Genomic DNA, 12350 nt, shown 5'->3' with positions numbered 1-12350 from the left:
CTCCCCGCGCGGACGGGGCCGCCAGGCTCCTTCTTGGGCAGGGGCAAGGCAGGGTGGCTCCGCCCTGGCGCGGCTGCCACCGAGGCGGTCGGCTGGGAATGAGGCGGACGAACGGGCCCTCGAGTTGCAAACCGGGCCAGCGGAGTCAGGCGGGGTCGGGATGACGTGAACGGCCTCTCTCCAGCTATCTACCTCGCTGGTTCCGAGTCCGACTAATTAGCTAGCTTCCGTCATTCATCAACACGCGTTTATTGGGCATCTCGAGAGCGCCAGGCCACGTGCCAGAGCCGGGATGCTGTTGCAGACAGGGGCCGCGGCCCCGGACGAATGTGGGGGAAGGGTCACAGGGGATGCCGAGACGAACGCGTATATGGAAGATCGGGGCCGTTTTCACAGACGTGGGCACTTGGACCCAGAAGAACACCCTCTCGGCCACTCCGGCTGCACCGTGGGGTCTTGGCCCTCGCACAGGCGCAGGCCGACTAACTAGGGGAACCCGTGGCGGGGTCATGCCCTCTACGGGGGAGGGCTCTCAGCGGCAAGCAAAGAAGGAAGGGAAGACGTCACTTGAGATGCTAGGCGCTCGGGGGTTGCCCACGCGTCGCCGGGACGCTCGGGGCGGGGCCACGTCGGGGGCGGGCCCGGTTCAGCCCAGCCCTCCTCAGCCGGAACGCGGGAACGCGGAGCGCCGGGAAGGTCGGACCTTTGCTTGGGGCACGGCTGGCCGGACAGCCAAGCGGCGTGCGCCCGGAAGCTGCCGGTCGGCTGCCAGAGGGGTCATGGCTGTCGCGGCGCTGGGAGCTTCCGCCCGCGCTCTGCGCTCGCAGAGCTGGTGAGTGCGGACCTCAGCAGTCTCGGGGTGCCTCGTCCGCGCTCCCTCCGTGACCGCTCTTGACCACTTTATCTTCGGGAGGAGCTAGATGATGGCGCCTCTTCCTGCGGATGGAAAACCAAGGACCTTGGCGAGCAGGGACCCTGCCCAAGTGCTTTCTAGTGTGAATGGGGGATTTAATGTCTTCCACATTGACCTTGTCGTCACTCCCAACAGTCACAAGAGCCCCAGATTTTGAGAGTATCATATTTTTTCCTCTTTTCCTGTTCAGTGGGAAGAATCAGACATTTATATATCTTCATATCTCTTTCAGGCTTCTGGGAACCTGGCAGACACAGATTAGAGACACCCACCAGCGAGCTTCATTATTGTCCTTCTGGGACCTCATTCCCATGAGGTAAACTACCGTGGGCCTGACCTCTTTGAGGGTGTTAGCGGGAGATTGAAAGCAAGACCACTGGACATTTTGTTTGCAAAATTAATTGCCTGCAAAATTTCTCAGTAAAACGTAGGCAAATGCTTTTCTTTCAGCATTCTATATGTGGGGTACTGCTGTCTGTAATCAGAAAACTAAGGTTTAACTTAAAAATGGTTTAAATAAAAATAGTTTTAGAGGGATTCTTGTATGTTTTAAAGGACACAGCACAGACTTGTTTCTCCATGGGCTTTCCATTTCTGGTTCTCTGGAGAGGTCGGGAGAGGCATGAGGATTAGATTTTCCACCTAGGAGTCGGGATGCTTTCTAGGGACTTGGTTCACAAAGCTCGGTCTTGATGCTAGAGAATTTAATTGTTTCTAATAGTATAGTCTCACCATAGGATATGTGTTCTCAGGAGTACATCAGACTTCTGTTAATACTCTAGGGTGGGGAAATTTGTTAAGAAATCCTGAAAAGTAAATAGGGACAACCCCAAGGCACACCTGAATCCAACACTAAAGATGAGTACTTTTAATTTATATCCTGATGTCCTATGAAGTTTTTCTAGCCCTTCCTGGGTTGACAGTGCCCATAGTTCTCACAAGGATACTGGATTGGAGGCCATGTGTCCCTTTCACGTTCCACTGGTGAGTTTAGACCCATGCATAGTTCCTTCCCCAGTGGAGAGCTCAGTGCAAGTTCAGGGCACTTTACCTAGTGTCATGCCTCTCAGCATGTTTGTGAGACCGAAGAGGAAAACGTCTAATGTTTGCTTTATCCATTAGAGCAGAACCTCTGAGAAAGAAGAAAAGAGTAGATCCTAAAAAAGACCAAGCAGCAAAGGACCGTTTGAAAAAGAGGATCAGACGACTGGAGAAAGCTAGCCAGGAGCTAATCCCCATTGAGGATTTTATAACACCTGTGAAGCTCTTGGATAAAGCAAGGTAAGGGTTCTCTAGGGTTGCGGTTCTCAGGACAAAAGAGTTCCATCACCTTTGGCTAGTTTTGTCTGCATTTCATGCCTGTGACAGGAAGGGTGAGTCGGTGTGGGATAACTAGGTCCTAGTCTGAGTCCTTTTCTCCTTGACTGTCTTGTGGGAGTTGGCAAAAGCATTCTCTATTTTTTAAAATATTTATTTCTGAGAGAGAGAGAGAGAGCACGAGGGAGCACATGCATAAGTGGGGCAGAGAAAGAAGGGCACAGAGGATCCAAGCGGCTCCGTGGTGACAGAAGAGAGCCCAACGCAGGGCTTGAACTGGCGAACCGCCAGATCATGATCTGCACTGAAGTTGGATGCCCCGCCAAATGAGCCACGCAAGTGCCTCAGTTGGCAAAAGCATTCTTGGGTGGTGCTCTTGAATGGCTGAAATGGGAAAGAAACTCAGAATAACTGGCTTTGGGGGGCGCCTGGGTGGCTTAGTCGGTTAAGCGTCCGACTTTCGCTTAGGTCATGATCTCGCGGTTCGTGGGTTCGAGCCCCGCGTCGGGCTCTGTGCTGACTGCCAGCTCAGAGCCTGGAGCCTGTTTCAGTCTGTGACTCCCTCTCTCTCTGACCCTCCCCTGCTCACGCTGTCTCTCTCTCTCTCTCTTAGAAATAAATAAAAAACATTAAAAAAAATTATTTAAAAAAAAAAAAAAAGAATAACTGGCTTTGGTAAGCCAGTTCATGTTGTTGCCTTTTTTTTGCAAGCGGAGTTTTAGCTGTGACTGATGACTTGGGTCTTGGGTCTGCAGTCCTTGCCCCATCTCGATGATAGAAAACCCTTAGCTTCTTGCTTTTTGATACAAATGCTCATAGTTGGCACGTGTTGTGTGCTGCCTTGTAAAAAGGGTATACCATTTATAAAGTCACTCTTTGCTGTACAAGTGGGACATGGCAGGTGCTTTTTTGGTATGCTAGGGGCTGATCTGGGCTCTTGACTCCTTGGGATTTGGTTGTCTTTTTATAACACAACTTCACTGAAAAGTCACCTCTCACCAAAGGTAGACTCAGCCTGGGGCAGAGGAAGTGCAACCAGGTTTCTTAGAGCATCACTGTTTCTTGCATCCACGTAAAGAAAATAGCAATGGCTTTCAGTTGCAGCTGTTACATCAACATTCCATTCTTTAATTTGTCCCTGACTTCCGCTTTTTTCTGAGTCTCATCTGTGTCTGGCAGTGGGAGGGGACTGGGTCATATGCAGTCACCCAGACTACTTGGCCAGTGAGGCTGGTGCTCCCCACATTCACACCTTTGGATTTGTGTGTTCCCAGACAGCGGCCTCACATGGACCTACCCTTTGAGGAGAGCGAGCGGAGAGCTCTACTTCTGAAAAAATGGTCCTTGTACAAGCATCAAGAGCATGAGATGGAAAGAGATGCCATTAGGTCCCTGCTTGAGGCTCAACAGGAAGCTCTGCGGGAGCTGCAACTCCTGTCCCCAGAGTTACATGCGGAGGCCACCAAGCGGGACCCCAGTTTGTTCCCCTTTGAAAAAGAAGGGCCAGATTACACACCACCAGTTTCTAACTACCAGCCCCCTGAAGGCAGGTACCATGACATCACCAAGGTATATACACAGGTGGAGTTTAAGAGGTAGAGCTGCAGGCAGCTGTCCACAGAACACACTCTGCCTTTAGAGCCAGAACAGGGCTCAAGCATGTTGTGAATAAATGTGTTTAATCAGTGTCTCTGTTTTATGTTAGAGTCCAAATTACTTCACCTGAGAATGGATGGGGGTGAGAGATGCTGCCCTTCCTTGTCTGGTATTGGGGAATGAATGGCCAAGACTTCGACCACTGCTCCCCAGTAAAAAGGAAGATTCCAATCCTGTGGGGCAGACGCCACCAGCAAGAGGCACAAAGTACCTCAAGGAGAAGTGAAAGATGTGCAGGCTGTGTACTCTGTAAGGGATGTCTGTGGAGACAGGAGAGGCAGGGCCTTCTCACTGGGGCAGATGGAGCACTTGAGTTTCCTCCTATCTTTGGCAGGGTCAGCTTTGGGTTTTAGGCTAGGGAGGGAGGCTGAAGAGAGTGGAGCAAGCCTGGGACACACTAAAGTTGCTGTGTCCCCTAGGAGCGCGTGGACCTCTCTTATTGAAGTGCTCTTTGTCTGGAACAGTAAACGTATTAATGTGCTGGGGCTGCGAGAACAAAGTACCAGAGACTGCGGGACTTGAACAGAGTTGTTCTGGAGGCTAGAACTCCAAGATCAAAGGGGTCGGCAGCATTGGTTTCTTCTGAAACCTCTCCTTTGCTTGCAGAGCTGCCGCCTCCATGTCCTCATAGGGTCATCATCCCTGTGCGTCTCTTAATGATACCAGTCAGACTGGATTAGGGCTCACTTATAACGACCTCACTTTTAATTACCTCTTTTAGCACCCTGTCTGTAAAGTCCCATTCCGAGGTACTTGGAGTTAAAGCTTCAACATAGGAATGGGGGCGGGGGGTGGCAGGCACAATTCAGCCCATAGTGAAGGTCAAGTAAACAAAGAGAGCCTATTAGTGACTTACACTGCTACCTCAGAAAGGCTTTGAGTTCTTCACCATCTTAGTGCAGATAAACCAGGGAAACATTTGAGAAAGACTTCAGGTTGTTTTCCTAGTGTGTGGTTCACTTTTGGTTTACTTAGATAAATGTTTTCACTGGATAAGAACACTAACAATTCTAAGTTCTTTGGCTCTACTTATGAGCCAACACTGAATCCAGCCACTTTTCACTTCACTGCTACCACTGAGGTCCACGCCATTGCTGCCTTTTGGGGCAGCCAGCTCATCCCGCCATGTGGGCACTCCCCCTGCCCCTGCCAAGCTCCTATGCAGGGCAACCAGAGGGCTCTGTGAAGCACAAGCTGAGTCAGGCATTTGGCTCCTGACCACTCATGATCACACCTTACAGCGCCCCCCAACCAACCTCCCCGTTAGCACATGGCACTTACTTGTTCCTTGTGGCCTGTGTGCCCCTTTCTCTACAAGGCTCAGGCCTCTTCATCCAAGTCTGGGCTCTGATGCCGAGGCCTTCCCCACCTCCTTGCCCACTGCAGGTGCTTTGTAGCAGTGCTTTTCAAACAGTAGTTTTCATCCATTAGGTTGTATAGTCAATTCATAGGGTCACAGCCAGCAGTTTTAACTTTTTATTTTGAGGTAGTTACAGATTCACAGGAGGTTGGAAATAAAGCTGCAGGGAGGGGCTGTGTGTGGTTCTCCCAGCCTCCACAAGTGTTAACATCTTACACACCAAGTAGTGTGTACCCAGAGACTAACAGGTACAGCCTAGAGTGTATTTAGGTTTCCCACTATGTCTGCCCTCATCTGTGTGTATGTCTAGCACTACAAAATGTCATCACACATTCAGCTCTGTATAAGTCAAGGTTCCATTACCACAGGATGTCCTTGTGTGTCCCTTAATAGCCACATCCACGTCCTCCTCCCATCCCTCACCCTTGGCAGCAGTCACCACTCTCCATCTATAATTACATCATGTCACCAATGTTACATAAATAGAACTATCATATGTATCCATTTAACTCTGCACATAGCTTCCCTAAGTTTCACCCACCCAAGTTGCTGCATGTGCAGCAGTTTATTTTCAGTGGCACAGAACTGAAAATGTCACTGTACCATACACTATACAAGGACTGTTCTGTGAAACGTTTCAACCATATATGCAGCATATATAAAGTATGTATAGATCATAAAACCCTTGTTATTACAGATTTCATGCAAGAAATTTAAGAGATACTGCTCTATTGTCTTCACAGCACTTTAGACTTAATGATGTTTAAATGTTTATGTCTGTCTCCTAAATGTAACTGTAACTCTTTGAAGTAACTTGCCCATTTCAAGACTGCAATCCTAGAGCCTCAGAGCCCTCCTGGCCCTGGCATGTAGCAGGTGCTCAGATGTTGTGAAGGGTGAACACAGGACCAGATGTAGGAACATTCTGTGCAATGATGATTTCTGTCAATGTGGGACTCATTGAGTAACAGAGAAGGAATAAGACATCCTAACAGAACAGTCTGTGGCAGGCAGCCCCTGACCCTAAAGAACCACATAGAGCATGGATTCCTTGAGGTGAGCCCCTCAGGACTGCTGGCTGCTACTGCAGCTCTGCCCCAGGAACCCCAAGGGATCACAGGCAGATTGCAAAATTCAAACGTCCCGTCTTGTGTTTCAGAGTGAAGAGAATGCCTGTAGATCCCCAGCAGCCTTCCCTCCTTGGCCTGAAATGCTCCAGAAAGTAGCCACAGCCACAAAAAAGATACTCTGGTTGACTCAGATATGAAGGCACCCCATCCTGGGATGGGCTCTTTATACTTACCTCTGCTCCTAGGCTCCTATGTGCATACCTACACCACTCACAGGGACATACACACAGGGAGGGTCCATAGGGAACCTGTGCACACACGTCCCCACCACTCAACAGGTACATACACACATAGAAGGGGCTATTGGGACCCTATGTGCACACCATCCACCCCCACATTACCTCACAGGCATAAACATACAGGGAGAGGCTACTGGGACCTATGTGCACTCCCCTCACACAGGCACTCCCAGGCACACAGTCACAAGGAAGGACCGCTGGGGACCTGTGTGCACCTCCCCACCACCACTCAGTTACATACACACACAGGGAAAGGCTATTGGGGACCTATGTGCTGATCCCCCAACATTTACACGTACATGCAGTCACAGGGACTCTTGGCATAGCATAGGAGAAAATGCACATGAAAAGGCAAAGTTTATTCTTTAATGTAAGCCCTTCTAAAGTGATGGGATTATTTTGCCCCAAAGAATGTGTTAAAAGATGTCTTGAGTTGGGGCCCAGTTGTGAGGGAGGTACTAAAATGCAGTGGGCCGCACTGGCCAGGAAGGAGGAGGGAGAGTGCTGGGCACACAGCCAGCCTCCCCCTCAGCACCATACAATCAGGCCTGCTATGCAGCCACAAGATGGGAAATTGTTATCATTAGTAATAAAAAGACCTCTTCAAGAACTAGAGTTCTTGTTGGTTCATATGCATGTATTTTAAAAACATTTACAAGAGTATAAGCACACAAAATTCCAAAACTCTCCCAGTACAACGTCAGGTGCTAAATCTAACAATCTCAACTATTAAATTGTGGATTTAATGTTCAGCTTTTGTTTGGAATCAAATGTATGAAATGGCTTTTGATATATAATCTACATTTTCTAAAAACAACCAAGGGATATTTTGAAGGAAAGAGACCAAAATTCCATGTGTCTTGGGCTTGGGTTTCTTAGCCAAGAGTCTATGAACCCTTTTAGTGCAAGCTTGTGTATTTTGTACCTGTGTGCGTTTCTTAAAACCTAGAGTCTTCAAGAGGCTTATCTCCTAGGAGGAGAAACACCCTCCCTGGGTCTACAGAGGAACTGAGTGAGTGGGCTGCAGCTCTCTGTAAGCACCAGGGGCTGGCAATGCAGTTTCACCAGGCCAGGACCAGGAAAGGCATTCACCACAGCACAACGATTTATCTGCCTCATTCTGATCCCCCTACATGACCACTTGGGTCAGGGCTACCACTCAAGAGTTTACCTGAGAATGCTCCTGTCCCCAGAGGGGAACATGAACCAGCCTGACCCGGCTGCTCACTGGGATCGGCAGTGGGGTCTGGCATCCTGGAAACTGTGCAGTGGGTGACATTGTCCTTCAGAGCACGGCAGCGGCAGGGCACTCTGAATGCTGGAGAGGGTGCACAAATAGGGCTGGAGACCTCAGGCTCTGTGTTCTAAGCGATGGAAGCTCTCAGGGACCCACTAGACTCTTTGGGCCAGTCACTGTCCTTAGGGTCCTGCAACAGCCCCACTTGAAACAGATCAGGGAAAGCCATTCAGGAGTGTTCATCACTGGTCTTTCTCCTCCTGTGGCAGAGGGAGGTGCCAGTCTGCAGGAGGGCTCTGCCTCAGCGCCCACACCAGCGCGTGTTTCCGTGCAGCCTGGACTCTCGCACGCTCACTCTCACAGAGGGACCGCTGTGCAAAGGAGACCCCAGTCACTTCTGGCTCATATGGCCCTTGAACCGCCCTCCTCCTCAGCACCCTCCCAAACACAAGTCAGACAAATGAAGCATATGACACCTACTGCTCCAAAATTTGACTGCTTCCACCTAATAAACCCTGGTGATTGTTCCGTATTAGAACACAAAGATATAGATCATTCTTTCTCCCAAGCTACTGTGAAAAACTTTTGTGCAGTTCACCATAGTTTGAGTAAATTTTAAAATGTCTTCTGAGCCTCAGGACTTGATGCTTTTGGTCGACCTAATCAGGTTTACCTGCTGAGACCGTGATGAGGCTGAGCTTAGAGCAGAGATAAGAGTTCAAAAGAGTGGCTAGAGTGGGGAGGGTAAGGTAAGAGCCACATGAGCAGGGAGCCCTGGACAGGCAAGGAGGAATCCAGATGAAAGACAATAGGTGCCACTCAACCAGCGGGTTTTTCTCTGCCACTCTCCCTCTCTCCCTCAAATAAACACAAGTCAGTACCGTACCACCAAGAAAGGTGCACTTGGTAGGCACCAGGTGTTCTACTGGCTTTTTTTACACATATAATTTCACCTTCTCTAATTGTCTGTCTTTGCTCGAGCTCAGCTGTCTCAATGTTTTTGTTCTTGTTTAATAAGAAATCAGAAATGCAAAGAACATGGAAAATCTCCCAGACTTCTGTCCCTAAGGTGAAATTAACAGCTTCCCTAACACAATTTTAGACCTAAATTTTAGTGCTACACATTTCCCTGATGATGGCATAATCTACAGGTTAGTGTACTTCCTTGGTTTCTTTACTAAACAATATACTACAGGTTCCTTTCCCTGCCCAGACAGATTCGCTATCTATTCTTTTTAATGGCTATGTAATACCCCACTGTTTGGAGGAAGTTATTTGGTTAAATGTCTATTAGAGGCATTTAGGATGCTTTTGGTTTTTGTGCGATCACAAACAGTAATGCAATGGATATTTTAAACTTTTAACTGTGCACTGTTACCCAACTACTTCCCTAGGATGAACTTTCAGAAGTAAAACTAGGGGGTCAAAAGGTATTCATCTGACAGTTGGATAATCAGAACACATAACACTCCACAAACACTTGCACAAGTACCCCTGATTCTCCAAATCCTTACAGACACTTCTGATTTTTTACTGGACAGAAACCACTGGTCATCTGACCTTGTATACCAGGCCATTTTATTTTCTTTTTGAATGAATTCCTTCTTCCTGCCCTTTGCCAAACTTTTGTATTCTGAACTAACCCCTATTTTTCTTTCTTTCTTTATTTAATTTGAGAGAGAGACAGAGATGGGGTAGGAGAGAGAATCTGAAGCAGGCTCCACACTGTCAGCACAGAGTCCAACCTGGGGCTCAAACCCACACCGTGAGATCATGACCTGAGTCTAAACCAAGAGTCGGCCACTTAACTGAGCCACCCAGGCACTCCCCCTTTTTCTGATACATTAACTCTCTCTACGGGGGAAAAAAAAAAGTCATTAATCTCTTCCTATATAGGCTATAAGCTATTGTTCTCAATTTTTTTATTTCCACTTATGGATTTGTCATCATTTTCTTTTATACAGGAGCTTAGTTTCCACATCTATTTATCTGTTTCAATAATCACATACATTTAACATTGCTGAAGCAGTCCCCCTTCCTGCTGGGCCTCCTCCCCCTTCCCCATGAGCACTGTACTTTCAAGCTTCTCTCCATCTCCCCAACCAACAGCTCCAACGCCGGAAAGGTGCCAGAAGGGCAGGGGCAGATTTTCAGCACTCTTGTATCTCTAAGATCTCCCACCATGATAAATATCTGCTGAATGAATGGAAAACTAGAACTACCTCCTCACTGGTCATTTTGCCCCTCCATAATACATTCTCCCGGCCCGGCAGTCAGACTCATCTTTTAAAGATATAAATCAAGCCGCTACACGTTTACGCTAGAATCTAAACCCTTTTTTAAGGCCCACCAGGTTCCCAGTACCTCTCCAGCCTCATCCCCTACCTCTCTACAGCCCACTTTCCTTCTGCTCCAAGCACCTGGACCTTCTTTCGGTTCCTCAGACGTGACCCGCCCGGGCCTGGGTGAAGGGTCTTAAGGCTGGTTTCTGGTTTTTCAGGCCTCACCAATATCCCCTTCTCTGCAAGCCTGCTGTTAGGGGACCACTCCTCGCCCTCCAAATTCTAAACTCTCCTTTCTCTTCAATGTATGAAAGCCCCGTGGGCATACTGATTTTTGATATTTCTCAAAAGATAGGAAGCACAAAAAGAGGAGAACCCAGTCAGTACTCCTCTCCAGCGTCCCAGGGACTGGAAAGTGGAAGGGTGGTGATCTGTGCACTCAGACGCCCCGGCAATGCACCCTCGCGGCCCAGCGCCACCCCTGGCTCCCTGACACACCTGGGCCTCCGCGCTCCGGCGCTCCTCCCACTCGCGGCAGCTGGCCAGGTCGCGCCGCCACTGCTCGCAGGCTGGCCGCTCGCCGTGGACGTAGTAGTGGTGCAGGAAGTGCCGGGCGCTGCGGCAGAGCTTCCACTCAGCGCGGTAGGCCTCGCAAGGGCGCGGCGGCTAAAGCGAGAAGCTCGCCTGAGTGGGAGGCCGGACCAGAGTCCCATCCCGCCTCCTCCCTGGAAGAAAGCTCGGATAATCCGGTCACAAGGTCCGAGGAGGTTCCCCCACTTCCCGGGCGTCCCTAGCACTTACCCGCCAGCTGCCACCGTCCGCCATTTCCAGGCGACTGCCGAATCCCGCCTCTGAACTCGCAGGCCAATGAAGATTGAAGGAAGCCGGCACCGTGTGATTGACGGGTTGACGAATCAATGAACTGAGATATGCCGATAACTCCTCACCCACCTCCTTGACACGAGCCAATAAACATCGGGCTGAACAGCCAGTAACACCCAGAGGCGGTGGCACGTGGAAAGGAGAGGCCCATGAGGGCCAAGGGGGCGGCGCGGTAGGGGGCGTGTCCCGCGGGTAAGAAAGTCTGGAGTCCAGCCTGGGAGGCAAATGGGATGACAGATGTCTGGTGCCTGGCCGGCAACCCAGGCTGCACAGCCACCTTAAGTTACCTATTTCTGAACCCACGGGTTCCAGGCCAGGTTTTAGCAGTTTTATTATTTTCATAAATCTCAAAAGATAGGGCTCATTTTCATAACCACATACTGAGCATCAACTCCACGTGGCGAAGCTGCCAAGACTGAGGCTACAGCAGTGTCGCCTGAGTGTCCAACTTGAGGGTGAGGGTGAACTCACAAAATAACCTGGATTGATTGGACGGGGGTCTGGGGAGTCAGATGATCTCCCGAGGAAACCCAGGCTGGTAGTGGAGACAAGTGGAGGATGTTTCCAGCATAGTGGCAGGCTGGTCGAAGCCATGGAGGCTGTCTGTGTGTGACAAGGGGCAGAGAAGCCTTGCAAGTGTGGGGCAGCTTGTATGTCTGATTAGGAACAAAGGCTTTACTCTGAGACATGGGAAGACATGGAACGTTTACAAACAAAAGAGGTGCACAAGAAGCAATAAAAGCAAAGAGGCTAGTGAATCAGAGGAGGAGCCCTGCAATACCTATACAGTGGTTCTCCAGCTGTAGAAAACTTAATCATCTGCCGGAGAGCCCCTTACAACGCGGTTGCTGGGCCCACCCCAGGAATGAGACTGGGTCAGACTCTGGCGGTGTGCCAGAACGCTGCAATTTTACCAGGGGTCCTGCCAAAATGGCTCATAAACCAAGCTTGAAGACAGAGAAGCCTGCAGGCCAAGGTGCAGCAGTAATGACAAGGTGACCCCCTGGTGACCCCTCCCCTCTGTATCACCAGAAGATCCACCAACAGAGTCCACCCCTGGCCCAGGTGAAGAAGTGTGGCTCCAGCAAAGGACCAGGAGTGGTTTCAATGCATACACCATAGTTGTTGCTTAGGAAAGACAAAATCCCAAGGCCAGAGCCTTACTGTAACATTCATTATGCATCAAATGACACAGCCAATGTGATCCTGCAAATGGAGGCTGCCTACCCACCAAGGAGGGCTTCTACTTCAGCTAGTGAGAGACCTCGTTAAGTGGAGGGTCAGGGACGTTACAGCAGTGCTTCCTGCCTCTTAATATCTTGTCCATCATCAGT

The 12350-nt window shown here is 49.6% G+C and overlaps 2 protein-coding genes across 2 annotated transcripts; one reads left to right on the top strand and one right to left on the bottom strand.

The window, feature by feature from the left end:
• Positions 1-73: 73 nt before the first annotated feature.
• On the top strand, positions 74-3919 carry MRPL40 (mitochondrial ribosomal protein L40). Its single transcript, XM_039242831.1, has 4 exons — positions 74-832; positions 1146-1229; positions 2036-2194; positions 3505-3919. The coding sequence occupies exons 1-4, from the start codon at positions 351-353 to the stop codon at positions 3827-3829; spliced, it is 1050 nt and encodes a 349-aa protein (XP_039098762.1). The 5' UTR covers positions 74-350; the 3' UTR covers positions 3830-3919.
• A 1430-nt stretch (positions 3920-5349) lies between these two features.
• On the bottom strand, positions 5350-10974 carry CUNH22orf39 (chromosome unknown C22orf39 homolog). The gene is made up of 3 exons (XM_039242832.1): positions 10936-10974; positions 10633-10800; positions 5350-8223 (listed from the first exon to the last, which is right to left on the bottom strand). Exons 1-3 carry the CDS (start codon positions 10957-10959, stop codon positions 8095-8097), a joined length of 321 nt encoding a protein of 106 aa, XP_039098763.1. The 5' UTR covers positions 10960-10974; the 3' UTR covers positions 5350-8094.
• Positions 10975-12350: the final 1376 nt, after the last annotated feature.

Source organism: Hyaena hyaena, unplaced genomic scaffold (genome assembly GCF_003009895.1).
Source record: "Hyaena hyaena isolate Hyena2069 unplaced genomic scaffold, ASM300989v1 scaffold_219, whole genome shotgun sequence".
NCBI lineage: Eukaryota > Metazoa > Chordata > Mammalia > Carnivora > Hyaenidae > Hyaena > Hyaena hyaena.
The sequence above is the reverse complement of the archived record's forward strand: the minus strand, read 5'-3'. Positions and strand labels throughout refer to the sequence as shown.